This window comes from Tenrec ecaudatus, chromosome 12 (genome assembly GCF_050624435.1).
Source record: "Tenrec ecaudatus isolate mTenEca1 chromosome 12, mTenEca1.hap1, whole genome shotgun sequence".
NCBI classification, from domain to species: Eukaryota; Metazoa; Chordata; class Mammalia; order Afrosoricida; family Tenrecidae; genus Tenrec; species Tenrec ecaudatus.
Genome location: NC_134541.1, coordinates 16,879,838 through 16,903,670, shown reverse-complemented (window position 1 = coordinate 16,903,670; position 23,833 = coordinate 16,879,838). Strand labels below are relative to the sequence as shown.

At 56.4% G+C, this 23,833-nt stretch overlaps 3 protein-coding genes across 3 annotated transcripts in view; all 3 read left to right on the top strand.

The window, feature by feature from the left end:
- Nucleotides 1-872, top strand: part of SYS1 (SYS1 golgi trafficking protein) — a 33,024-nt gene extending 32,152 nt beyond the window's left edge. The window contains exon 4 of the mRNA XM_075528701.1: nucleotides 736-872. Within this exon, the coding sequence (XP_075384816.1) occupies nucleotides 736-742 (7 nt within the window). The 3' untranslated portion in view covers nucleotides 743-872. The remainder of the gene's footprint in view (nucleotides 1-735) is intronic.
- On the top strand, nucleotides 744-4,732 carry DBNDD2 (dysbindin domain containing 2). The gene is made up of 3 exons (XM_075528698.1): nucleotides 744-882; nucleotides 1,052-1,189; nucleotides 2,039-4,732. Exons 1-3 carry the CDS (start codon nucleotides 744-746, stop codon nucleotides 2,242-2,244), a joined length of 483 nt encoding a protein of 160 aa, XP_075384813.1. The 3' UTR covers nucleotides 2,245-4,732.
- An 8,327-nt stretch (nucleotides 4,733-13,059) lies between these two features.
- PIGT (phosphatidylinositol glycan anchor biosynthesis class T) lies at nucleotides 13,060-22,041 on the top strand. Its single transcript, XM_075528697.1, has 12 exons — nucleotides 13,060-13,269; nucleotides 13,794-13,971; nucleotides 14,927-15,054; nucleotides 15,275-15,375; nucleotides 15,470-15,556; nucleotides 15,965-16,052; nucleotides 16,129-16,226; nucleotides 16,307-16,472; nucleotides 17,535-17,735; nucleotides 19,041-19,206; nucleotides 19,291-19,374; nucleotides 21,437-22,041. The coding sequence occupies exons 1-12, from the start codon at nucleotides 13,083-13,085 to the stop codon at nucleotides 21,687-21,689; spliced, it is 1,737 nt and encodes a 578-aa protein (XP_075384812.1). The 5' UTR covers nucleotides 13,060-13,082; the 3' UTR covers nucleotides 21,690-22,041.
- The last annotated feature ends 1,792 nt before the right edge of the window (nucleotides 22,042-23,833 follow it).

Below are 23,833 nucleotides of genomic sequence, written 5' to 3'. Positions count from 1 at the left end.
CTACTCAGAGCTGTGTCACCCGAGCGAGCGGAGAGGCTAGTAGAGAGCCGCGGGAGTTGGAGGAGCGAGCGCCCACATTGACGTCGCTCCCGCACCCGCGGTGCCTTGTGTTTGGGGCAGGTAGGCGGATTGTACACCCTTTCGATGGGGGAAAACTCTGTCTTCTCAGAGACAGAGCTCGCTGGACTCAGGTCCTGTGACTTCCGAGCAGAGGCTCTGGGTGGGTGTTGGTGATGGGGGTGTGCAGAGAGGAGGAGGGGGAGGAGGGCCCAGGAGGTCCAGCTGTGGGCTCCTGGAGGATAAAGGGCTTGGAGCTGCACCCCTCCTGGAGATCTCCATCCTCTTGCTCCCTCCCGCGCCTGGGACAAGACAGAGAGTGGGGGCTCCGTTCTTCAAAGTGCCTCCCTCCAGTTGGGCTGGGCTGATGCTGCCGACCCCTCTCTGCAGGGCAGCCTAGCGAGACTTGGCCATTGGCTGCCTTCCCTGAATACAGAGGAGTCTCTTCATCTGTGCCTGGGACTGGCAGCCCCTTTGTGGAGATGGGCCGGCCCCGCCTCTGCCTGTGTGGGATGGGCTTGGTTTCCAGGGAAGGACCAGGAGGTGATGGAGCCCAGAGGTGACCAGGACTCGGGAAGCATTGCTGGCATGCTGACTGCAGCAGGGCTCCCTGAGCGCAGGCCCTCGCGTGCGTGGGCACACTCACAGGCGTGTTGGCCTCCCTGTGCTGTCCTCTAGGAGCTGACATGGACCCCGGTCCTCGCACCACCTTGGAGCGCCAGCAGCTCCGCCTTCGGGAGCGGCAGAAATTCTTTGAGGACATTTTACAGCCAGAGACTGAATTCGTCTTCCCCCTCTCCCACCTGCATCTGGAGTCCCGGCGACGTGAGTACTGAGGCCTGAGGAGAGGGACCCGGGCCTGGGAAGGGAGTGGAGAGGGTCTGGAGTCCCCTCGGGCTTCCTTGGCTCTCTGAACATCCCTCCACGGACCAGGCAGGTGTCTTACTTCTCCAATAGCCTGCGGCCTCCTGACCTGTCTCCTCCTCGTCGCCAGCACCCATAGGTAGTATCTCATCCATGGAAGTGAATGTGGATACGCTGGAACAGGTGGAACTGATTGACCTTGGGGACCAGGACGGAGCAGATGTCTTCTTACCTTGTGAAGATCCTCCGCCAACCCCCCAGACATGTGGTAAGCTCTCTGCTAGCCAGAGTGGATGGCAGGGGCTCTGAAGTCAGGCCACAAGGCTGAGCAGGGAAGTCACGGGCAGGCTGGAAGAGGATGTAGTACCAACCAACCAGCTGCCTGCTCAGAGTTTAGGGAAGTGAGCCTGAGGGGAACTGGGTCACAGATCCCCAGTCCAGGGGTCTAAGACTGTCCAATCTCTGCCTTTGTTATTGTCAGCGTGAAAAACGAATGTCATTAACTAAGTATCTATTGTAGTCCAAATAATGTGAAAACATGATTTCCACACTGCCCGTCATAAGCAGTCTAGTCGTGAAACTGTGTTACCATCTACCCTGCACTTCTAGGTTCCTGATACCGTGCAGAAGTACATGTATGAATGCTGTCCTCACACACACGCACGCACACACACACACACACACACACACTTTATAAAGAAGGCAGTCTGGCTACGTCCCTTAGAAAATAGAGTCGCTTGCTCATTTCAGACAGCTACTTGTCTCGATGGCCCTACTCTAGCCAGACATTTTAAAAGCAGTCTTTTATCCTCAAAACCCATCTGGAATTCAAGGAGGCTTAAACAGTTTATGGAAAAATAGAATAAGAAATACATTTCACTCCATTGGGCGCCTGACCTCAGAGCCCAGACCTGGTGGAGTGCAATGGAAGGAGGTGGTGCCAGGACAAAGGTCTTCATCCTGGCTGTTTACTGGCATGACCGAGTGACTCTGGGTAAATCTGTCCCTCCTGGGGCCTCTCGCTGCCAGATGAGGAATCCGGCCAGATAATCTCTAGGAGCCATCGGAGCGCCCCTGCCCGTTCTCTGTGGCCTGACCTGCTCTTCTCTCTGGACAGGGGTGGATGGCCATTCAGAGGAGCTGAGTCTGCCAGTGGCCACGGCCGACAGGGCCACGTCTCGGACCTCGTCCTCGTCCTCTGACTCCTCCACCAACCTGCACAGCCCAAACCCGAGTGACGGGGGGGCAGCTACACCCTTGGCACAGTCCGATGAGGAGGAGGATGGGGCCGATGGAGGGGCAGGGCCCGGGACCTGCAGCTAGCGGTGGGCCCCTGCCTACGTACAGACTCACCGATGGAGCTCTTCTCCACATCGAGACCTAGGCTCCGTAGGAGTCCTGGGGAAGAAGCCCAGACTCTTCTTGCAGTAGGCGCTCGAGGGAGGGGAGGAGGGTGGACTGGTGTGCCTTTTTGGAAATTAATCCCCTCCTGCTTTACTGCTAACCTTTCCCTGCAGTGACCCTTTCACCAGTTACCCCCGAAGGAGGGCTTGCAAGCGAGGAGGTGGATGACAAAATAGGACAAGATGTCACTCCTTTTCTTAGCCCTTCCCCTCCCCCAAGCTGTCCTGCAGTCTGCTACTAGGCTCCCCTGCGACACTGTCTCTTAAGTGGACGGGAATCCCTAGCACTTGTATGGAGGTGGTGCTCCAGCCTCCCTGCCTCCTGACGGCACCTTGGGAACAGGGCACGGTGTGAGCAATAAAGAATTACTACGTGGACCCGCCACCTCGTTGTCCACCTGGCAAAGACAGGAAACCTACTGTGTCGCTGTCGCTCTCCAGCCACTACCACGTCCCGTCACTCCACTAATTTAAGAAGTATCTATTGAACGCCTGCTGTGTACAAGGCATTCGGAATGTAATTCCGAACAAGACAGGCTGTGTCCCTGCCTCCATGGAGTTTCCCCGGTGTGACAGAGAGAGTGCCACAAGGCCTGTCACTCATGGGACTGGCGGCACGAGGGGCAACTACCCTGGGGCCAGGGCGTCGGGGCGCCTCAGCCCAGTCTGTGTGCGGCCACTGGCCTGGGCCGAGTTTGCAGCTCAGTTAGGCAGGGGCTGTAAGTCGGGCAGAAAGCAGTCTGTGGGCAGACTCAGCACAGCTGACGGTGGGCAATTTGAGGAGGGAGGTTAGGCCCTCCACTGTTGTCAGGCGTGCAGTTCCAACCCGTCGGCTGTTCGCAGGAAGAGGCATTCTGCTGGCACAAAGATGTGCAGCCCTAGAACCCTCACGGGGCCGTTCCCCGAGCCCGCTGGGGAAGTGGAGCGTGGCCTCGAGCTGACAGCGGTGGTTAGTAAGTGATGCAGGGAGAGGGAAGAGTGGCAGAGGGTAGGTCGTGAAATGCTGCGAGCCTGTGCCAGGTTTTGATTTCACTGCTAGTTAAAGGGAGCGGGGCTCTCACTGATGTAGGTATAAATGCCTTTTCACATCTAAGAGTTGGAGAAGAGGCAATACAGGGCTGTGAGCCAGCTCCACAGTAAGCGGCCACACAAGCGCCCTCTTTGGCTCATTTTGCTCAGCCACCAGGGCACGGCGCTGGCACTCTCTGGGCACCGCCTGGCGAGATGGCCTTTGGAAGCATCGTGTCCTTGAATCTGGCAGAAAGCAAGGAGAAGAGATTGGGGGTGGGCAAACAGGGCAGAGCCAGCTGTCTTCCTATTTGACTTGTAGAAGTCCTAACTGATGCCATTTACTTTCGTGTCACGGGCCAGAACATAGCAGATGCTTCCTTTGTACACATTGTGTAAGGCAGAGGGACACACTGCGTTATCCAGAAGCAAGGCAATTCTGACTTGTCAAAGGCCAATAATTCCTCCAGGTCCCACAATGACCAGCACATCTCATTTCTAGACTGTCTGTCAAATCACCTTACTGGGCAGCTGGGAACGCGAGTGCTGAAGCCAGGCACACTTGTCCTGGCAGAATCAGAGTGTCCGCTAAGAAGTCGAGTGCCGTAGTCATTGCGGAGGTCGCTCACGTGCTAGAAGTCAGCGAAGGGATTTGAACTTCATTCAAAGTCATGAAAGGTTCCCAGTGGCTGGATTTGCCTGTAAAGAGAATTCTGAGTGTAGTATAGAGAACATACTGGAGGAAGACAGGTTTTTAGACAGATAAATGACGGTAACCTTTGCAAGAGAAATGGCGGCCCCAGAAGACAGTGGTGATGGTTAGCTTGCCTGGGTCAGTGCATACTAGATGTCAGTGTCTAACATGTACAAGACACTGAGCATGGCTTTCGGTGAGCAAAACAAACAAACCCCAGAACACAACGATACTGTCCCTGCTTTAGCGGAGTATGCAATCTAGTGGAGGCCTAAGTGTGAAATTGCATCTATGAGTAATGCTAAGGAATGACGAGCTTGCTCAGGTTGCCAGATGTTTCCCTTGAGGAAGTGACATTGGAGCTGAGATCTGAAGGGTATGGGTTAAATTGTGTCCTTAAAAAAATAGGCATTGTAAATCCTAAACTGCCCCGGGGCGATATGATCCTGTTAGAAACTGCTGGGCTATGTCAATGAGACGGCCTTAGAGCAGGACGTATCTTGAGTCAGTCTCTTTTGAGATACACGAGAGATGAAACAAAAGCCAGTAAGCAGAGGAGATGCCAACCACATGAAAACGACCCGGAGCAGCTGCCCAGAAGAGACAAGGACTCCAGAGCCAACACGGAGCCCCCCTAGAACTGACACCCTAAATGCAGCCTCCTCACCTCCTTGACCTGAGAATAAATGTCTGTCTGTGATGGCCATCGTTTGTGGTGTTTCTGTTGTACCAGCACACGATCGTTGAGAACCAAGAAGGAGGCCCTGTTAACTGAAGCCAACGACGCGGAAACCGTATCAGAATTGGGTACCGGGTGGAGGTTGGGAGAGTTTAGACCTCACGTGTCTCCAAGATCCTGTTGGTCAGATGTATGCCGAAGGCAATTCCGGTGAGTTTGCAGCTAGAGAAGAGTCTCTGCTGTGTTAGTGGATACAGTGCCAGCTGGACGTTACGTTAAACGTGCTTCTGGTAAGGCTTTAAAACGACCATATGATTGGACAGAGGAGGAAGGATGGCACCGATTTTGCAGTGCCAACGAACTGCACTGCATGATGCCCGGCGTTCCGAGGAAGGTAGAACTTGAACGTGATGGATTTGGGTGTATCTGCTGAGGAGGTTCCTAAGGGGAAAGGGCTGTGTGGCTGCTCGCCACTTAGAGCAAAATGGGAAGGAAGAGACAGGCTTTACAATGAGCTGTGCAAATGAACCTAGAAGGTGAAGATTGTTCACCGAGGGCATGGCTGCGCACTTGTTTTATTGAAGGGAAGATTCGGCCGGTGGCCCACGGGTGCATCAATCTACCCAGGATCACAGCAGAAGCCAATCCACCCAGACTGCAGCCAAAGGAATCCTGTCCACCAGGCAAAGGACAGGAGAGTTTCATGGAACAACTTGGCCACCAGCAAACTGCTTGAAGGAACACGGCGAGCAGGACCTCCTGGCTCCCAAGGGGTGAAGGCACCATCCTCTGGGTTTCAGAGAGTTGGATATGTGCCAGTTCAGTTCCTGGGTGCTGGGCGCCTGTTACACGGTGAGGATGGGACCACCTACCCGAGGTGAGGCCGGAAGAAGACCCAGAGGTCAGAAGGCTGGACGGGGTTGAGATCTGGGATCCCCACTCACATGGACCAGGAGAGTGGGTCCACCTAAAGCCAGCAGCAGAGTTGTCTGCAGAAAAGCCTGGAGGGCAGAGCTGGAGCCCAGGGCTTAGGGGTCCACCTGGATCCAGAGGGCATGGAGTCTGAGAAGAGGGTTTTGCAGCAGCGAGGGCTCTGGAATTTGTGCTTGCATGGAGCCAGTAAGCTGCCCCTTCCATTCCTCCCATCTGTAATGCAAATGTCTACCTTGTGCCCGTGACAGCAGTGCATTTTGGAAACAAACGACTTGTGGTCCAGATGTCACAGGTTCGCACATGAAAGGGACATGTGACCCAGTGTGGAATCAGCCATAGGTCTCCTGCATACCGATTTGGATGATTCCGCAGATGAGATTCAGAGTGAGTGCATGTGGGGAAGATGATGGATTTAGGGGAGCGAAAGCATAGAATGCCAGCGATTGAATTGTGTCTTCCAAAATGACGTGTCTGTAAAACCTAACCTCTATGCCTGCGATTGTAATCCCATTTGGGAATGGGTTGTCTTTGTTGTGTTGATGAGACAAGATTTTGGAGGGTGTCGGTTGAGGCAATCCCTTCTGAGATCTAGATGAGCTTAAAGGCAAGCTAGCGCGCAGAGAGGTGGAAAGAGATGTACTGAGAAGCTGAGAGAGGACCCTCGTCCAGAACTAGCAGGGACAGGAAGCCTCTTCCTAGAGCTGGTGCCTAAAGTCAGACTTCCAGCCTCTGAGATGGTGAGAAAAGGCAATTTCTGTTTGTCTAAGCCGCCCACGTGTGGAATTCCTGTTGTATCAGCATGAGATTGCTAAGACATGAGTAGGAGTCAATTAGGAGAACAACTTCAAGGCCCCAGTGGATGCTGGGATGCCAGGAGATGGTTGCCTGCCTAACACAACAAGATGACTTCAGGGCTCCTTCTCCAGGGAGAGTAGGAGAAAAGCAGGTTTGTGAAGCCAGGCATTTGGTTTGGCCCATAGTGAATTAGAGGGGCCAATTCCCTAATCAGCAAGGTAAGCACAGACTTGATGATGCTTACTGACTAATCTGTACGGAGCCGTTTCACATGGGTTTTACCACGTCTTCGATGGAAAGCACACAAAACTCCGCTACGGTAAAACCAGGTTCCCCAGTCCTCCGTCCCTGTCAGGACAGACAATTGGATGAGGCGTTGATTCTGGAAGGAGCCCTGGTGGCCAGGTGGTTACAAGTTGCACTGAGATCCACAGGGTCCGCAGTTCAACACCACCAGCTGCTCTGAAGGAGAGAAGGGTGGCTTTCTGTCGCGGTACATGGTTACAGCCTCAGGAACTCACTGACGCTGTTCTGCCCCTGCCCTGTCGGGCTCGTGTGAGTCAGCATCAACCTGAGCGCAGTGTTTGGGTTTGGTTTGGGTCCTGCTGGAAGGTTCGGTGGGGTTTCGGGAGAGATGAACGGGAGAACCCAAGACAGAGTCTTTGATGTGAACAACTGGTTCACTCCAGATGGTAAACAGGCCCGGGTTGGCCCAGCCGCACCTTGCTGCATGGGCAACCTGACACGGAGCTAGAGAGGCCTGAGAGGCATTTGGACCGATGGGGTGTGGAGAAATAAACAGATGAGTCATCCATACCTAGGTGGCAACTGACGCTGTCGGTGGGACTGTGCGTGCCCAGAGAGAGCTTGGAATGACAGTGTGTGTGTGGAGGGGGGGGGAACGGACCCAGCCTTCAGAACATGCACTCCTTTATCACATTGGGAAAAATAAAATCACTCGACCTCCCTTTGTCCATCCAGCCTGAGAAAGACGAGACTTCCTACTCCCATAAAGAGTTACAGCCTCAGAAACCCACAGGGCCGGTTCTGCCCTGTCCTACAGGTTGCTGTGAGTCAGCATCCACTCGATGGCAGTGAGGTTGGGTTTTTGGCTTGGTTGGCCCTGAAACACCAGCAACAGGATCAGGGACTACACCTTGAAGCTCTTCGTGCCCACCCAGGCTGAAGGACGGGGCTGGCTGCACCCTTCCCAGAGTCCCATCCTGCTCCCACCCCTGATGGGACCATTGTAAGGGACCATTGTAAGGGACCGCTGCCAAGGACTCTGGCAGTCCTGGTGAGCCACTTGTGGGAGCGCCAGGGCAATGGACGCGTCTTTAGGCAGAGCTCACCACTGACCTTCACTCCTCGCCTCCTGGAAGCTGGTGGCCTGAATGCCCGTGCATCCAGCTGAGATCATTCCCCACGCTGGGCTAGGGCCCAGTCTCCTGTTAACCTTTGGGCTTTTCTGGGCTCCTTTGGCTCTGCTGCACGGAGAGGCCAGTCTCTTCTCTGGTGTCTTCTCCACTCCCCTCCTGCAGAGGAGCAAGGGCTTCCCTCCTGTGTGACAGTGGCTGAGCGTTCGCTTGGGTGGCAGCCACCTCCCCCCCCCCACCCCCCCCCACCCCCGTCCTCCAAGGCTCCGCAGGCTTCTCAGCTCTCAAGCACACCCCACTGCCCTGAATGACAGAGTTGCACTGTGGGGAGGGCTGTCATCACCGGGCTCATAAAGCCCTTTGTACCCCAAGCACACAAGGGTAGGATCTGCAAGGGAGAGGGGTCTCAAGCCCGCGTGAGAGGTGGAAGTGTGTGTAGGCCTTTGGGGAGCCATGAGTCCCAGCCTGGGGTAAGGCCAGCTCCAACCCCAGCACCACTTCCTGCTTGAGACAATGACCTCCCTCTGCCAAACCACAGGGGCTTGGCTGGCCTTCACAACCAGCATCACCAGCTGACTGGTTGCCCTGGGAGATGGGAAGATGGTTTGGAGCCAACTCCAAGGAAGGAGCCCAGGCTTCGGCAGGGGAAGAATGGGGTGGCGGGCACACCCTGGCCTCCTCAGGCTCCTTGTGTGACATCAGGAGGGGGAGGAGGGAAGCAAGGTGAATAGCAGCCCCAAGCCGAGTCATGTGTCCTGGAGGTCAAACACACCTCCACCCTCCAGGCTGTTTATTTATCTACCTATCTATTTGATCAATTCTGACCCCTGCTGTCCCTCCTCCAGGGTCTCTACTTCCCTCCTGGGTTCCCTCATGTGTTGCCATGGCAGCACGACTTGCAGGCAATATTCATGCTTTTGGAGTTTGTGAGGGGACTCCAAAATATTCCTGGAAAAAAAGGGAGTGACAGATCAGGAAATTTTTTAAACAAACTTTTTGAAGCTCCCTCTCCTAGGAGGGGAGAAACAGGTTACAATTCAGGATCAAGAATAACTCAGGACGGGGAGTACACAGTGGGACCTGAAGCCCATTTGTGGGCAAGTGGACATCCCCTTATGGAAGAGTCGTGGGGAGGAGACAAGTCAGTCAGGGTGCAGTGTAGCAACAATGAAACATACAACTTTCCTCTAGTTCCTAAATGCTTCCTCCCCACCCCACTATCATGATCCCAATTCTGCATTACAAATCTAGCTAGCCCAGAGGATGTACACTGGTACAGATAGGAACTGGGAACATAGGGAATCCAGGGCGGAAGGGGATCCCTTCAGGACCAGTGGTGAGAGTGGCGATAGCAGGAGGGTGAAGGGAAGGTGAGGTAAAAGGGGGGAACCGATTACAAGGATCTACGTATAACTCCCTCCCTGGGGGATGGACAACAGAAAAGTGAGTGAAGAGAGACATCGGACATTGTAAGATATGACAAAATAATACTAATTTATAAATTATCAAGGGTTCGTGGGTGGGGTTGGGAGGGAGGGGGAAAATGAGGAGCTGATATTAAAGACTCGAGTAGAAAGCAAATGTTTTGAGAATGATGATGACAACAAATGTACAAATGTGCTTGACACAATGGTTGTATGGATGGACTGTGAGAAGAGTTGTACGAGCCCCCCAATAAAATGATTAATAAAAAAAGAATAATAAAATAAAAAAAATAACCCAGGAGACAGTTCTTCCACCAGGACAGCCTTTTCTCAACCACACCCCACACAGGCTTCTCTTTGGTGGGAAGAAAATTGAGATCCACAACCGCAAGTTGATTCCTGTTCCTATACCTCTGTTGTTTTTTTGTTTTTTTAAACCAGTTCTGATACCAACTGTCCTCATGGCACTTTCATCTTTGCTGGGTTTGATAAATCCTGTCGTCACCACTCAGAAGTCACAGACAATACACATAATTGTGGGTTTCATTGGGGGAATTAACAAGGGACAATTCAGGATCAGAAACAACTCAGGATACAGTTCTTCAATCAGTCCAGCCTCTTCCCAGCTGTATCTACAGCCAGGCCTCTCTGTGGTGCTCCGCCTGCCTGTGCCCGGCTCTTCTATCTCTCCTGAAGGCACCCCATTCCACTAGTAAGCATTGACCTGAGCCGCTCAACTTCCTCCCTCTCTGCCCCTAGAGGGTCACTGAGCTTTGTCTCCCAGTGGCTGGTGGTCTGGCTAGGCAACCGCCACTTCTCTGCTGCTGCTTGCTGCCTTTCAGTCCCTGCGAGGATCTAGGATACGTTCTCCACTACTGGCTCCTCTTTCTGGGTGGTTGTGAGATTCCCCTTTTCTGCCTCTGGGCCAGCTCGTGTTAAGCCTTGTGGAGTGACAAAGCTGACCAATCCCTGTTTCGAATCCATACACCTTATTTTCATGTTCCCGTCTACACAAGGATCCTCCTGTACCCAATTCATATTATTAACAAGCTATCCAGTCGCCCTGTAGGCCACAAGGATCTCACATTTGCATATCCCAAGATCCCTGGCAGGCGTGGTAGGTTATCCATTGGGCTGCTAACTGCAAGATCAGAGATTCAAAACCCTCAGCTGCTCAGAGGGAGAAAGAGTTACAGTCTTGGCAATCTCCAGGGGCAGTTTAGTTCTACCTGTCTCACAGGGTCTATGTGAGTCAGAATGAGCGAGTACCCATCCATTTGGTGAGAAGCCAAAGGAGTATGGCTCACCCCAAAGATTCCCATAGGACAGAGTAGAAGTGCCCCTGTGAGTGTCCTAGCCTGGACATGTAAAAAGGAGTAGAAAGCCTCATCTTTCTCTTGCGGAGCAGCTGTTTGGCTCAAACTGCTGACCTTATGGATAGGGGCCCAGTTTGTAACCCACTATGCCACCAGGGCTCCCTACCTAAGACAATGGCTACAGGGACCATATTAAGTAATTCACTGTGGCACACTGGCATCTTGGCTCCCAAGCTCCCTACTACCCCATGCCGCGTGGTCAGAAACACTGCATGTTCGTTGCAGGAGAACATCAACAGGCAAAGACATCTCTGACCCTGGGGGCGGGGGACGGTCTATCTCAGCTCACCTGTCTGACACCCAACTCTGCCCTTCATTAGAAGTATGATTGTGAGTTTTACTAAGAGACCATTCAGAAACTCCCCATGGGGCTGATGGGAACTGAAAGCAGGAATTTAGCATGGAAATTCCCACAACTCCATAACAAATGACAAGACAATTTAAAAATGGGAGGGGCAGACTCTTCACCCCCCCCAAAAAAATACCTGAAGGGCCAATAAGCACAGGAAGAGGTGGCTCAATTGGGAATCAAGGAAATGCCAATTGAAACCACCCTGAGATCACCCTTGTTCTGAGGTGCTGTGGAACCAGCCCTGACTCACAGTGACCCAGAGCCTAGTCTGGAGTATGAGAAGGTACCGGGTCCCACTCCATACTCAGAACTGTCATGGTGTTTGAGCCCAGGGTTGCAGCACCACGTCAGTCTATCTCATGGAAGGGCCCGTTGGCCACCGACCCTTCGTTTTAGGCAAGCATCATCATGTCTTTCTGCAGCAATTGACAAAAAAGACCCCGAAGTTGAGAACACCAAACATGTATAAGAGGATGTGGAAAAACGGACTCTCCACTCACAGTTACGGAGTCGATTCTGACTCCTGCGACCCTGGAGGGCAGAGTAGAGCTGCCTCTGTGAGTCTCTGAGATTTTCCATCTGTATGGGAGTAGAAAGCCTCCTTTTCCTCCCCACAGTTTATTAGGAGGAGTATACATGGACACAGATGTCTTGGAGAAAGGTCTGGCAATTTCTGCTCATCTACCCACCAAGTCTATACTTAAATCCTTACCGGAAGAAAAAGAATAACTTATGTCTAAAAAGTAACTTGTACAGCAGTCTTTTTTTTTTGATAATAACCAAAACGCTGAAAGCGCTTGCCTGTCCAGCAACAAGAGAATGGAAAAGCAATTATATCCACACAGTGTAATGATACCATTCAGCCCTAAAGAACGACCTGCGGATGCCTGCAAGCCCATGCATGGCTCTCTACAAGACTCTCCAAGCAGAAGAATTCCCACACAAAAAGGAAACATACAATCTGATTTCATTAGAGGTTTCCAAAAACTGAAACTAAATTCATTGCCATTGAGTTGATCCCAACTCATAGTGGCCCTGTAGGGCAGGGTAGAACTGCCCCTGTGGGGTTCTGAGACTGCAACTCTTTATGGGAGTAGACAGCCTCTTCTTTCTCCTTACATGGGGTTTAGAATATGCTAAACTAATCTTTGGTAGGTAAAAATCACAAGAGTGCTTGCCCCTGGAAGGGGAGGGAGTGGTAAGAATTGACCTGGAAGAAGCGATAGGAATGACATTTCATTTTGTCATATTTTGTATCTTGCCGGAAGAGCCCTGGGGCCACAGTAATGGAAAGTGGGTTCAAACCCAGCACCCACTCTGCGATAAAATGAGGCACTCTCCTTCCATAAAGGTCGTAGTCTCGGAAACACTACGAGGGCAGTTCCCAGTGGCCTCCAGGGTTGCTACAGGTCAGACTGGACTAGATGACAATCGTTTGCTTTGTCTGTTTGGGGCTGTTATCTTGGTAGGTTCACGCCTATCCAGTTGGCTGTGGTGGGCTCTAGCTTGGCTGACCCGCTTGACACCCAAATCAGCTTTTCCTAGAAGTAGATCACCCAGGCAGGTGCATGCATTTATCAAAATTTCGTGTTTCACCATATGTACGTTTTACAGTCAAAAGAAAACAAATCCAAGTGAAGGATTTAAGTGTCTAGGGGGTAATGTCTGCAATTTCCTTTGGAATGTGTGACTATGTAGGATGGAGTCATGGCTGTGGGGACGAATGCGTGATGAGGCAGGCATAGGAGAACGTTAATGGTGCCATCTAGGTGGTGGGGAAACAGGTGTCCATGGTTGGCGCCTTTCCACCTTGCAGTAAGGTTTGAAAATGTTCCTAATGAAAGGGTCAGTGAGCTGGGGCTTTGGTAGGAAATCCTGCCACAAGAGCAGCGAGAAGGAAGGGCCAAGCTCCCGGAGATACTAGAAGTAGAGACCGGGCGAGCCCCGCTCTAATAGAACTAACGCACCTTCGGCTGTCTGCTTCCCAACTAGCAAACGGATTTAGAACGGCTTCCGGGGTTTCCGGGACGTCACCGGAAGTGGGTATCTGCCGCGCTTTCCTATTGGCTGCTGGCCTTTGGCGGGGGCGGGCACCCCGGGGGAGCGGAAGCAGCTGCCGGCATGGCGGCGGCCGTGCCGCTGGCCGCGCTGGTCCTGCTGCTCCTGGGCCCGGGGGGCTTGGGCCGTGCGGAGCCCCCGCGCGACAGCTTGCGGGAGGAGCTGGTCATCACCCCGCTGCCTTCCGGGGACGTAGCCGCCACGTTCCAGTTCCGCACGCGCTGGGATTCGGAGCTGCAGCGGCAAGGAGGTGAGGGGAAACGCGGGTGTGGCACCTGCTGGGGTGGGGGAGGGGTCACGTCCCCGGCGCGCGGTCTGGGTGGGGGGGGGGCCAGTGCTGGGGGGAGATGGGTGGTTACTGAGGAGCCCCACCCTGCCCTAGGGGTCACGGAACCCACTCGACTGACTCCGACTCAATCAATGAGGTTGGTCTGGTTCACTGAGGAAGCCTGTTGAACCGATGGTGAAACCGAGGCCCGGAGAGGGACAGCGACGTGTGACACCTCGTCCAGGGCTTTTCCCGAAGCTCGGGGCAGCAGTGCTGCTGCTGCTGCTGCTGGCTGTCCCACTGACCCGGGCGCTTAGCACAGTTCTTAATGCAGCAAAAGACTACACGGAAAAAATGAAGGTCTAGGGAGGTGAAGGGACTTGCCCATGATCACGTCGCAAATGCCAATCGGGTCTGGAATCCAGATCTCTCTCACTGGAATCCCGGGGTCGCGTGAAAAAGGCCCCAACTTTCAGATCCTTCACCCCCTGCTCCCCCTTCCCCAGTGTCTCATTACAGGCTCTTCCCCAAAGCCTTGGGGCAGCTGATCTCCAAGTATTCCCTGCGGGAGCTCCACCTGTCACTCACGCAAGGCTTCTGGAGAACGCGGTACTGGGGACCGCCCTTCCTGCAGGCCCCGTCAGGTGCAGAGCTCTGGGCCTGGTTCCAAGACACCGTTACTGAGTGAGTGTCCACTTTGGGCCCTGGTGAGCATGGCAGCGAAGGCGCTGTCATCTTGCCACTGCCTGCAGGGACAGCAGTTCTAGCGGACAGCGGTCCTGTAGCTGGTGTTGGAAGTAAGGAATGCTATTCCCACTGGGCTGTATTCCCTACTGGATACACTTCTTCTTGCTGTTGCCCCCAGACCTGAGCTGGCAGGCACACATCCCCGTGGAGGCAGAGATCCGATGATTCCGCAAAACAAAGTAAAACCTATTGCTTTTGAGTCAATTTCCACTCGCAGTGATCCAGTGTAGGGTTTCCGAGACGGTGAGGCTTCATGGGAGCAGACAGCCTCGTCTTTTCTCCCAAGGCTCCACCGACTTTGAGATCAACAGTCCCAACGTGGAGCTCACAGCGCCACCTGCAGAACTTTAAAATGGGTCTTCAGAGTCAAGGATAACAAATACTCTGGAAGCCAGCTAGAACACATTTGTGGGCTAGACTTGTCCTCCAGCTTGCCCGTTGGTGATTTCCATCTTAGAGGAATGGCTTTTGCCTGGGGGAGGGGTGGTCCCGTCATTGCTGTTGTACCACGAACAGTGTCCCCCAGGGGCTGCTGGGTCATCCTACTTAGAGTAGAACCTCTACGCCATGGCTTAGCCATCTCCAGATGCAGGCTGGTGAAAGGCTGGGGTGGGCAGAGCCACAACAGCACGGAAAAGGTCGTGATTGAGGGGGACAAGGAAGGCCTCGAGCTAGAAGATGGGCACAGGGAAGCATGCTCCTGAAGGGAGACAGGTGGGTATGCAGGGGCGTCCAGAGGAGCGTAAAGGGGCCTGGGGGTTGGGGTCCAGGTCCTTCTCCACTCTGTGCTAGGCTTGTCTGAGGGCTAAGGACACAGCCTCCTCCCTGTGTGGGCTTGGCTGGGGAGGGTGCCTCGTCAGCTGGGCCGGCATGTGGCTCTGTCTCCGTCCAGTGTGGATAAGTCCTGGAAGGAGCTCAGCAACGTCCTCTCGGGGACCTTCTGCGCCTCGCTCAACTTCATCGACTCTACCAACACCGTCACCCCCACCGCCTCTTTTAAGCCCCTGGGACTGGCCAATGGTGAGAGCGGCCCTCAGCTCATTGCCCCCCCCCCTTCTGGGCTGGGTCACAGAGCCCCTGGTGCATGGGGGCCCCAGAAGGCTCCTGGAGGCCCCACTTGCAGCATTGCCTGCTCCCAGGGAGAAGGGGGCACCCTCTGGACTGACAGGTGGGTGGGAGGCAGCTGGGGCCGTTCCGTGTCTGGGAACGTGTCTGAGGGCGGTGGCCTGGGCCTCCACAGACACGGATCACTACTTCCTGCGCTATGCTGTGCTGCCCCGGGAGGTCGTCTGCACGGAGAACCTCACTCCTTGGAAGAAACTCCTGCCCTGCAGCTCCAAGGTGTGAGGCGGGGGGCTCAGATAGGGGAGGAACCCCCAGGGGTCCCAGGGTGCAGCGTGGGGTGCTGACCTGCTGCCTCCTCTCCCCTCGCCAGGCGGGCCTCTCTGTGCTGCTCAAGGCTGACCGCTTGTTCCACACCAGCTACCACTCGCAGGCCGTGCACATCCGCCCTGTGTGCAGCGTGAGTCCTGCACTGGGGGTGGGCCCCCAGGGCCCAGTGTCTGGCAAGGGTCAGCGGCAGATTTGGGGCATTGGTCCCACACCGAGGAGACTGCGTGCTGCCTGGCCAGTGGCCGGGAAACACATGTCACCGGGCACGGGCAGCAGTGGTGGCAGGGGCGGCTGGCTCAGCCTGGCGTCATGTCGTTGGCCTGCACGTTGGCTTCCCCTTGGTCAGACTTAGACAGCATTGGCTCTCAGGTCGAATGCTGGATGATCATCGCACTGTGCACGTCCGTCAGCTGGCGCGGGGTCACCTGTTGGTGGGCGGGAACACTCAGGGCATTGGGGGCTGGGTGCAGGGGTGTCCCTGGGGTGGGTGGCACATGCAGCAGGCCCACCCTGCCGTCTGTTTGTCGCCCTGTGGCAGGACTCCCGCTGCACCAGAGTCTCCTGGGAGCTGAGGCAGACACTGACGGTGGTGTTTGACGCCTTTGCCACTGGGCAGGGGAAGAAAGGTGAGCCACCTCCGCATACCCACCCGCCTGCCCTCAGCACCCCCAGCCTGGGCTCAGCCCTGCGTTCTGCTCACAGACTGGTCCCTCTTCCGGATGTTCTCCTGGTCCCTGACGGAGCCCTGTCCCCTGGCCTCAGAGAGCCGCATCTACCTGGACATCACCGGCTACAAGCAGGTACCACAGGCCTCAAGCCACACCCTGCCACTGCCCAGCCCGCCTGGCTGCTCGCTGTCACCCCTGCCCTGTGTCCCTAGGACAATGAGACCATGGAGGTGAGCCCGTCCCCCACCACCACGTACCAGGCCACCGTCCTGGGCACTCGGAAGACCTACGCTGTCTATGACCTGCTCGACCCGGCCCTCCTCTCCAGCTCCCGCCTCCTCAACCTCCAGCTCAAGTGGAAGAGGCTCCCGGAGAATGGTGAGCGGGCACCCAGCCGCCGGGCCCCGCGGGCGTCCTCAGCAGCAGGTCCACGCTCCTACTTCTTCCCCGTCAGATAATATAATGCGGATCCAGAGTCAGACGCTCCTGGTTCTCACTCCGCCTTGCCCCAGTTTCGTGACGAGGCAGATCCGTAGCCCCAGTGTCCTCCGTTCTGCCTGAGAGGACAGTAAGGCCTAGCAGGTGGTGTAAGAAAATCAGAACAAAGCCACCCAAACCACCTCACTGTCACGGCCACTCCCGCTCAGGCTGGCCCTGCGGACAGCCTGGAACTGCCCCTGTGGGTTCCGAGACTGACTCTGTACAAGAGTGAGAAGCTGAGTATTTTTCATGAGGAGGGCTGGCAGTATCAAACTGCTAACCTCAGCAGCCCACGCATAACCACTGTGCCATCACGGCGGTCAACCAAAGACCAAGCTCAGTGCCATTGAGTAGATGCCACCTCTGACGGTGACTAAAACACAGACTCCGTTGGCACCTTCATTAACCTCACTCGGGTTTGAGTCCCTCTGCGGTGGGGAAGACAGGAAACTACTCTGCAGGTGAGGCGCGTGCCTCCCTCTCTTAGTACAGCGCTTGCTTACCATGACCCAGGAAAGGGCCCAGGGCCCAGCAAGCAGGGGCTCTGCGCTCACTCAGCAGGAGAGACCCACAGCTTATAGCAGTCACCTTGTGACTGATGGGCTTGGCTGTGGACTGGGGAAGACCTAGATGCTTCCGGAGCCTGGTTTCCCAGTTCTGCCAGTGCGCGTTCCCTGTCTACTCTCTAGAGGGCTTTGGGATGTTGAGTGGGGCCTGGGGAGGGGGTGCTCTTCAGTCAGACTCCCAGTGACCCCATGTGACAGCGTAGAACGAACTGCCCAGAGCTCTCCAAGGCTGTCTTCACAGAAGCAGATGGCCACGCGGGCTTTCTCCCCAGAAGACCGCAGGTGAAGTTGAACTGCCAGCTGTGGAGTTAGCAGCCAGTCACACCGCCCTTGTGCCCCAGGGCTCCTTGCCCATCCCTTTAGGAGCTGACAGGCTGACTCTCCTTCCCCACAGAGGCCCCGCCCGTGCCCTTCCTGCACGCCCAGCGCTACGTGAGTGGCTACGGGCTGCAGAAGGGGGAGCTGAGCACGCTGCTGCACAACACCCACCCGTACCGGGCCTTCCCCGTGCTGCTGCTGGACACCGTACCCTGGTACCTGCGGCTGTACGTGCACACTCTCACCATCACCTCCAAGGGCAAGGAGAACAAACCAAGTGAGGAGGAGTGTGCTCCCGAGGGCCCCCCCTTCTCCCCCACCACACCCCCAGGCTCCGAGGCAATCTCCGACGCAGGCAGCCAGAGTGACAGCTGGAGGGAGTGACCTCTGGGGTCAGCTTTGGACGCTCTCTGGAAAATATCTGTGTGTGTACCTACCGGCTACCGGTGGGTCTCAGTGCAGCCCTGGACGGCCAGGCCGTGGCACCCTGATCTTTTTCCTTGCTGTTTCCTGACTCTGAGGTGGAGTTCTTAGTCTCTGTGCTGCACAGTACGAAGCACGTTTCTTTTAAGGGTGCGAGGGTCAATCTGGAAAAAGGCCCCTTAGCAAAAGGTTCTTCTACCACATTGCTTCACACCTTCAGCTGCCTCTGGTTGCCATGCCACCTGCAAGTCTGCGCCTCAGAATTTCTGTTTCCGCAGCACCACGATCGGCCCCGGCCTTCCTGCCTCTGTAGTCGAGGCTCGGTGATCATTTGTTTGTATAAAGGCTCATGACACTTCTTCTTCTGGGATGTTGTAACACAGACCCCACCACATGCCCATCACCTCTCCACCTGGTCACCTGTCTCCCCTCCTCCCCGCACAGTGTTTAATTTGCTTGGTTTTCTCTGGGCGTGTCTTGCGTTCCTGAGCTCCTCCCAATGATTTACTTGGTGCCGTGGGAGTGTCCGCGACAGAACACTGGGCAGTACAGCAGCCCAGGCAGGAGTTGTTGGGAAAAAGCCCCAGGTGGCCTTGCCAGACCCCCGTTTGCACTTGAATGGGCCTCCCCAACTGCTCAGGCCTGTGCAAAGTCGAGGTGCCGCCATCCTTACCTCTGTCTGCCCCCGTGGGCCCAAAAGTACCGTTGGCATCTGCCCAGGCATTTGCTCTCTCAGTCTCTTACTCTTTTACGCCCACTTTTGTCTGTCTGTCTGTGTGTCTGTCTGTGTACATGCCCTTCATTTTTCGGGAAAACTGGGTCCTGTGTGGCGTGGCATCTGCACATGCTGCCATTGGCACGGGCTCCGTGACCTCCGTGTCTTGAAAGTGGGTGGGCAGAGTTAGGTGGTCCTAGAAAGCTTCCCCCTGGTCCTCGGGGGTCAGCCAGCTGGTGGCACAGGCGTGGCCATGTAAAGGCCCGTCTGGGACTCTCTTGACACCTCTTCTTAGGAAGCTTCCTCTGCCTTCCCAGAGCCTGTTGGCTCTGATAGCCAGAAGCCAACCTTCTAAAGATATGCCCCTCCCTCCCCCTCCCCCCACAACAGCCCCTGAGCCCCAGGGCAGGTAGGAGGTGTGGGTGACCCTTGCCTGTGTCCCAGGTTACATCCACTACCAGCCCGCCCAGGACCGGCTGCAGCCCCACCTGCTGGAGATGCTGGTTCAGCTGCCAGCCAGCTCCGTCACCAAGGTCTCCATCCAGTTTGAGAGGGCCCTGCTGAAGTGGACCGAGTATACCCCAGACCCCAACCACGGCTTCTATGTCAGGTGCGCCCCTCCCCGCCACCTGCCCCCTCCCTCACCACCCTCGCTCTCTGCCCCTGATGGGCAACCCTGTCTGCTTCCCTGCAGCCCGTCGGTACTCAGCGCTCTTGTGCCCAGTGTGGTGGCCGCCAGCCCAGAGGACTGGGAAGAGAGCCCCCTCTTCAACAGCCTGTAAGTAGGGCCCCTCCTGCCTATCTGAACCTCTGCCGCTCCCCACTGCTGCCCGCAAGGTTGCAGGGTGCCTCCCAGTTCCAAAAAGCCAGCCTGGGGAGAGCCGGGACTTGTTTGCTGGGCATCTGACCTGAAACCTCCCCTCCCTTACCACCTCTTCCCACCTGGCCAGCAGCCCCTCCCTCTTCTGCCCTGATACCCTTGGGGTTGCCCCGAGCCATGTTGACTCTCTGGCTATTCACCCTGCCTCAGCCACCCGTTTGGGGCATTGACACAGGCGCGGCTCCTGCCGGGCACTTGCTCCTCCCAGGGCAGCATGTTCCAGTAGCTCCGTCCTTAGGAAGCTCGCTAATGGTCTGTGGCATGCTCTGAAGTGATTCTGAAGTACACCTCCAACTGCACATGGGTGGGAAGAGCAGTCCTGAGCGTCTGCGCCCCGCTTCCACACCCCTCCCCCGTGCTCCTAGCCCTTACCCAGTGTGTGGGTCAGATAGTTCACAGCTGGCTCCTGCCCCATGACCATGTGAAGGTGAAAACACGACACATGGAAAGGTAGTTGTTTATTTCTGCACGATCGCGGAACACCGCTGTTGCTCGTATGAACCTTAAGCAGAGTAACGAATGCCCATCGGTGGTTTCCACACAGGGCGGCTGCCCAGCTGCCTGCCTTACTACGGAGAACCCTGATGGCAAGGGCCATGTTAATGACCGGCGTGCCGAACTCAACAGGACATTAGGCTGAATTCCACTGCGCTCCTACCCAATGTCAGGCACTTGGGGAAGCACCCCCGGGGGCGGTGCCCAGCGGTACAGGGAATGGACTTGCCATGTCCTCCTGGGGCTTCCAGTCTGGAGGGAGGTTCTGTGCTGGAGCTGGCGGGAAGGGGGCAAAGAGGGCTTCCCAGGAGGGCTGGTCTGAAGAGAAGGCGTGTAGTCTGAGGCCACCGTGACGGCAGGGCCCCTTCCTCCACCGCCTTTCCTATCCTATCAGCTTTCTCCTGTTGAAAAGGTGAGGTCCCAGGGTGCTGCGAGCCCCTAATCTCACTGCAAGGGTGGAGGTTCACATCCACTCAGTGACAGTCTCCACGGAATAGGTGATGTACATCAGCCAGGTCACGGTCATTGAGAACTGTGGAGCACAGATGTGCTCCAAAACGGGGAGCAGAGTGGGGCTTGTAGCCATGAATCACAGGCGTGGGGACTGAGAAAATGCTGCAGACCCTCGCCAGGGTGTGTGAGTGAGGGGTGGAAGGCAGCAGTCAAGCCTGGCCTCACCAGCCTGTCCACCGCCTCTCCGCCCTGACCACTGACTCTCGAACCTGCCCACTGCCTCATCGCCCTGTCCACTGCCTCTCCGCCCTGCCCACCGCCTCTCTGCCCTGTCCACTGCCTCATCGCCCTGCCCACTGCCTCATCGCCCTGTCTGCTGCCTCTCCTCCCTGCCCACCGCCTCTCCGCCCTGTCCACTGCCTCATCGCCCTGTCTGCTGCCTTTCTGCCCTGCCCACTGCCTCTCTGCCCTGTCCACTGCCTCATTGCCCTGCCCACCGCCTCTCTGCCCTGTCCACTGCCTCATCACCCTGTCTGCTGTCTCTCTGCCCTGCCCACTGCCTCTCCGCCCTGCCCACTGCCTCATTGCCTTGTCCACCGCCTCTCCGCCCTGCCCACTGCCTCATTGCCCTGCCCACCGCCTCTCCGCCCTGTCCACTGCCTCATCGCCCTGTCTGCTGCCTCTCCGTCCTGTCCACCGCCTCTCCGCCCTGTCCACTGCCTCATTGCCCTGTCCACCGCCTCTCCGCCCTGTCCACTGCCTCTCCGCCCTGCCCACCGCCTCTCCGCCCTGTCCACTGCCTCATTGCCCTGCCCACTGCCTCTCCTCCCTGTCCACTGCCTCATTGCCCTGCCCACCGCCTCTCCGCCCTGTCCACTGCCTCTCCGCCCTGTCCACTGCCTCATTGCCCTGTCCACCGCCTCTCCGCCCTGTCCACTGCCTCATTGCCCTGTCCACTGCCTCATTGCCCTGTCCACTGCCTCAATGCCCTGTCTGCTGCCTCTCCGCACAGGTTCCCTGTTTTGGACGACTCCAGCTACTTCGTGCGCCTCTACACAGAGCCCCTGCTGGTGAGCCTGCCGACGCCGGACTTCAGCATGCCCTACAACGTCATCTGCCTCACGTGCACCGTGGTGGCCGTGTGCTACGGCTCCTTCTACAACCTCCTCACCCGCACCTTCCACATTGAGGAGCCCAACAAGGGCGGCCTGGCCAGGCGGCTGGCCAACCTCCTCCGGAGGGCCCGGGGTGTGCCTCCACTCTGACAGGGCCCCTCCCCTGCCCCCCAAGGGACTCCTACCACTGCTGTCCCTTCAGAGCCCAGCGTTGGCTCTTGAGGCAGCCTGCCCCTCCCTATCTCCTTGCCCCCCCTCCTAGGGCAGCTGGGCACTGGAGCTGCTCAGACCAGTGTAGAGCTGCCCGCCGCTGGGCCGTGCGAGTCCACATCTGTTGGCAGTGGAAATCCCTTCCCACCTGCGCTCAGCAGCCCATGTGGTCGGGGGCCACTGTGCCGGCCGGTGCCGAGCACCTGTTCCCCCGTTGCAGACTTAGTGCAGCCGGAGACCAGGACGTGTGTGGCCAGGGTGGGAGATGAATAAAGAGTGACGCTGTCCTCGCTTCTTTGCCTCCTGGCCTTGAGGTCTGGGGAGAGCTGGGGACTGACTTGCTGGGTGTCTGACAGGGAAACCTCCCCCGTCCCCACCGCTGCCAGAAGTCCCTCACCTCTGACTGGACCCCCAGAAGGCCCCGCTTTGTCCAGAACAAAGCCTCCTCAGTGTACTGGAAGCAAACTCGATCAGGAGAATGAGTCACCCCCTGCCCTTCAGCGGCCCTGGGAACTGGCCCTGTAGATCCGGAGCCTGGGCTGGCCTGGTACAGTGGAGGGTGTCCCGCAAACCAGTGTGCACTGCGGTCACCTGGAGGAGCTCCAGCAAGGAATTGCAGGTTCTGGCTGCTCAGGACCATATGTTGTGGGTGGTCCTGGAACTTCGGGGGCAGGCCCATCTCCTCCCCACCTTTGCTATGGTCCCTGCTTGCTCCGTCAATTGGGCACCAGCTCTGTTTCCCAGGCTCCCCCAGCGTGGCTTGGCTTAGAACGCCCTGCCCACTGACTACGCATGCCCTGGTGGTTGGCACTCCACTGAAAACAAGATGAGGTGTTGCTTCCTCCAGGAAGTCCCCCTGGTTACCTGAGGCTTCTAGGTGTTCCCGCTCGCCCCCCTTCTCCCCTGCTCCTGCAATTTGTGATTATCCTGGCTCAGGGCTCCATCTCCCTGGGAGGCGCTGGAGCTGACTTTCATCCGGATCTCGCCCAGCTCAGGACACGGGGTTAGGTGCTCAGTGAGCAAATGGGAAATGCATGAGTGGGCATGGGCTCTTCCAGTTTGGGGTTGGGGTGAGGGACACTTGAGCCCTTCAGATTGGGGAGGGGGTAGTTAAGGGTTGGGAGCTAACAGGTGAGACTATCCTGGTCGCTCTGTGAACTTGGAAGTGATGTGCATGCATTACCTGAGCAGGAAGGGGCGGGTCGTGAGCTTGCTGAGATCAAGGACAAAGCAAAGGGACGTATGGCTTTCTCTGTGTTTCCTCCCAAAGCAATAACAGCAGATGTAAAAGGTGATGGGGTAGGTGGATGCAGAAGCCAAGTGGTCTTGGCAGCCTGCTTGGAGCAGGGCGGCTGCCAAGTCAGAAGGGCACAGACTGTCGCTTGGCTGCCCTTGATTTCCCCAGCCACCTCCGTACCTGGCGACGACCTCCACTACCTGCATGTGCAGCCCGTGGGCCCAGGGACTGTGCCCAGAGAACTACAGCTCGGGGACCCTCCCTGTTCCTCCACTTGGACATTGAGGGCTCTCCCAAGCGGAGCCTCTTAGAATCTCCACCTCAAACATGCCCACCCACATGGTCCATTCCCTCCCAGGTGTCCAGGCCATCACCCTGAAGTCAACCTTGACTTTGTTCTCCCATACCCCAGACTCACCTCCAGTGCTGATAAGGAGGCCTTCCTGCGCCACGGCCAGGGCGACCAAGTGACAAGCCGGCCCCAAGCACTCACCTTTTCGGTGGTTTTCCTCTACGACGTGTTCCTCGCCTACCAGGAGTTTGATCTCTCGTTTATTATTTATTCCCCCTCACTAGTATATAAGATCTGTGAGGGCAAGGAAGGATGTCTGTCTTGGTAGCTGCAGGGTGTCCAACAGTGCCCGGCATGGGGTTTGCTTCTGGCTGCTTGGGAGAGGAAACCTGGGCAAGGGGTGTGGTGAGAGGCACTTTGCAGAGACTGGACACGCCCTGTAAGCTGGTTCTTATCATCATGGTCTAGAGTACGTGTGGCCTTGGTCATGGGGCACCACCCAGCCCGGGGCCACCCATCCTCACAATTGTTTGAGCCCGTTGTCCGTCTTGCTGA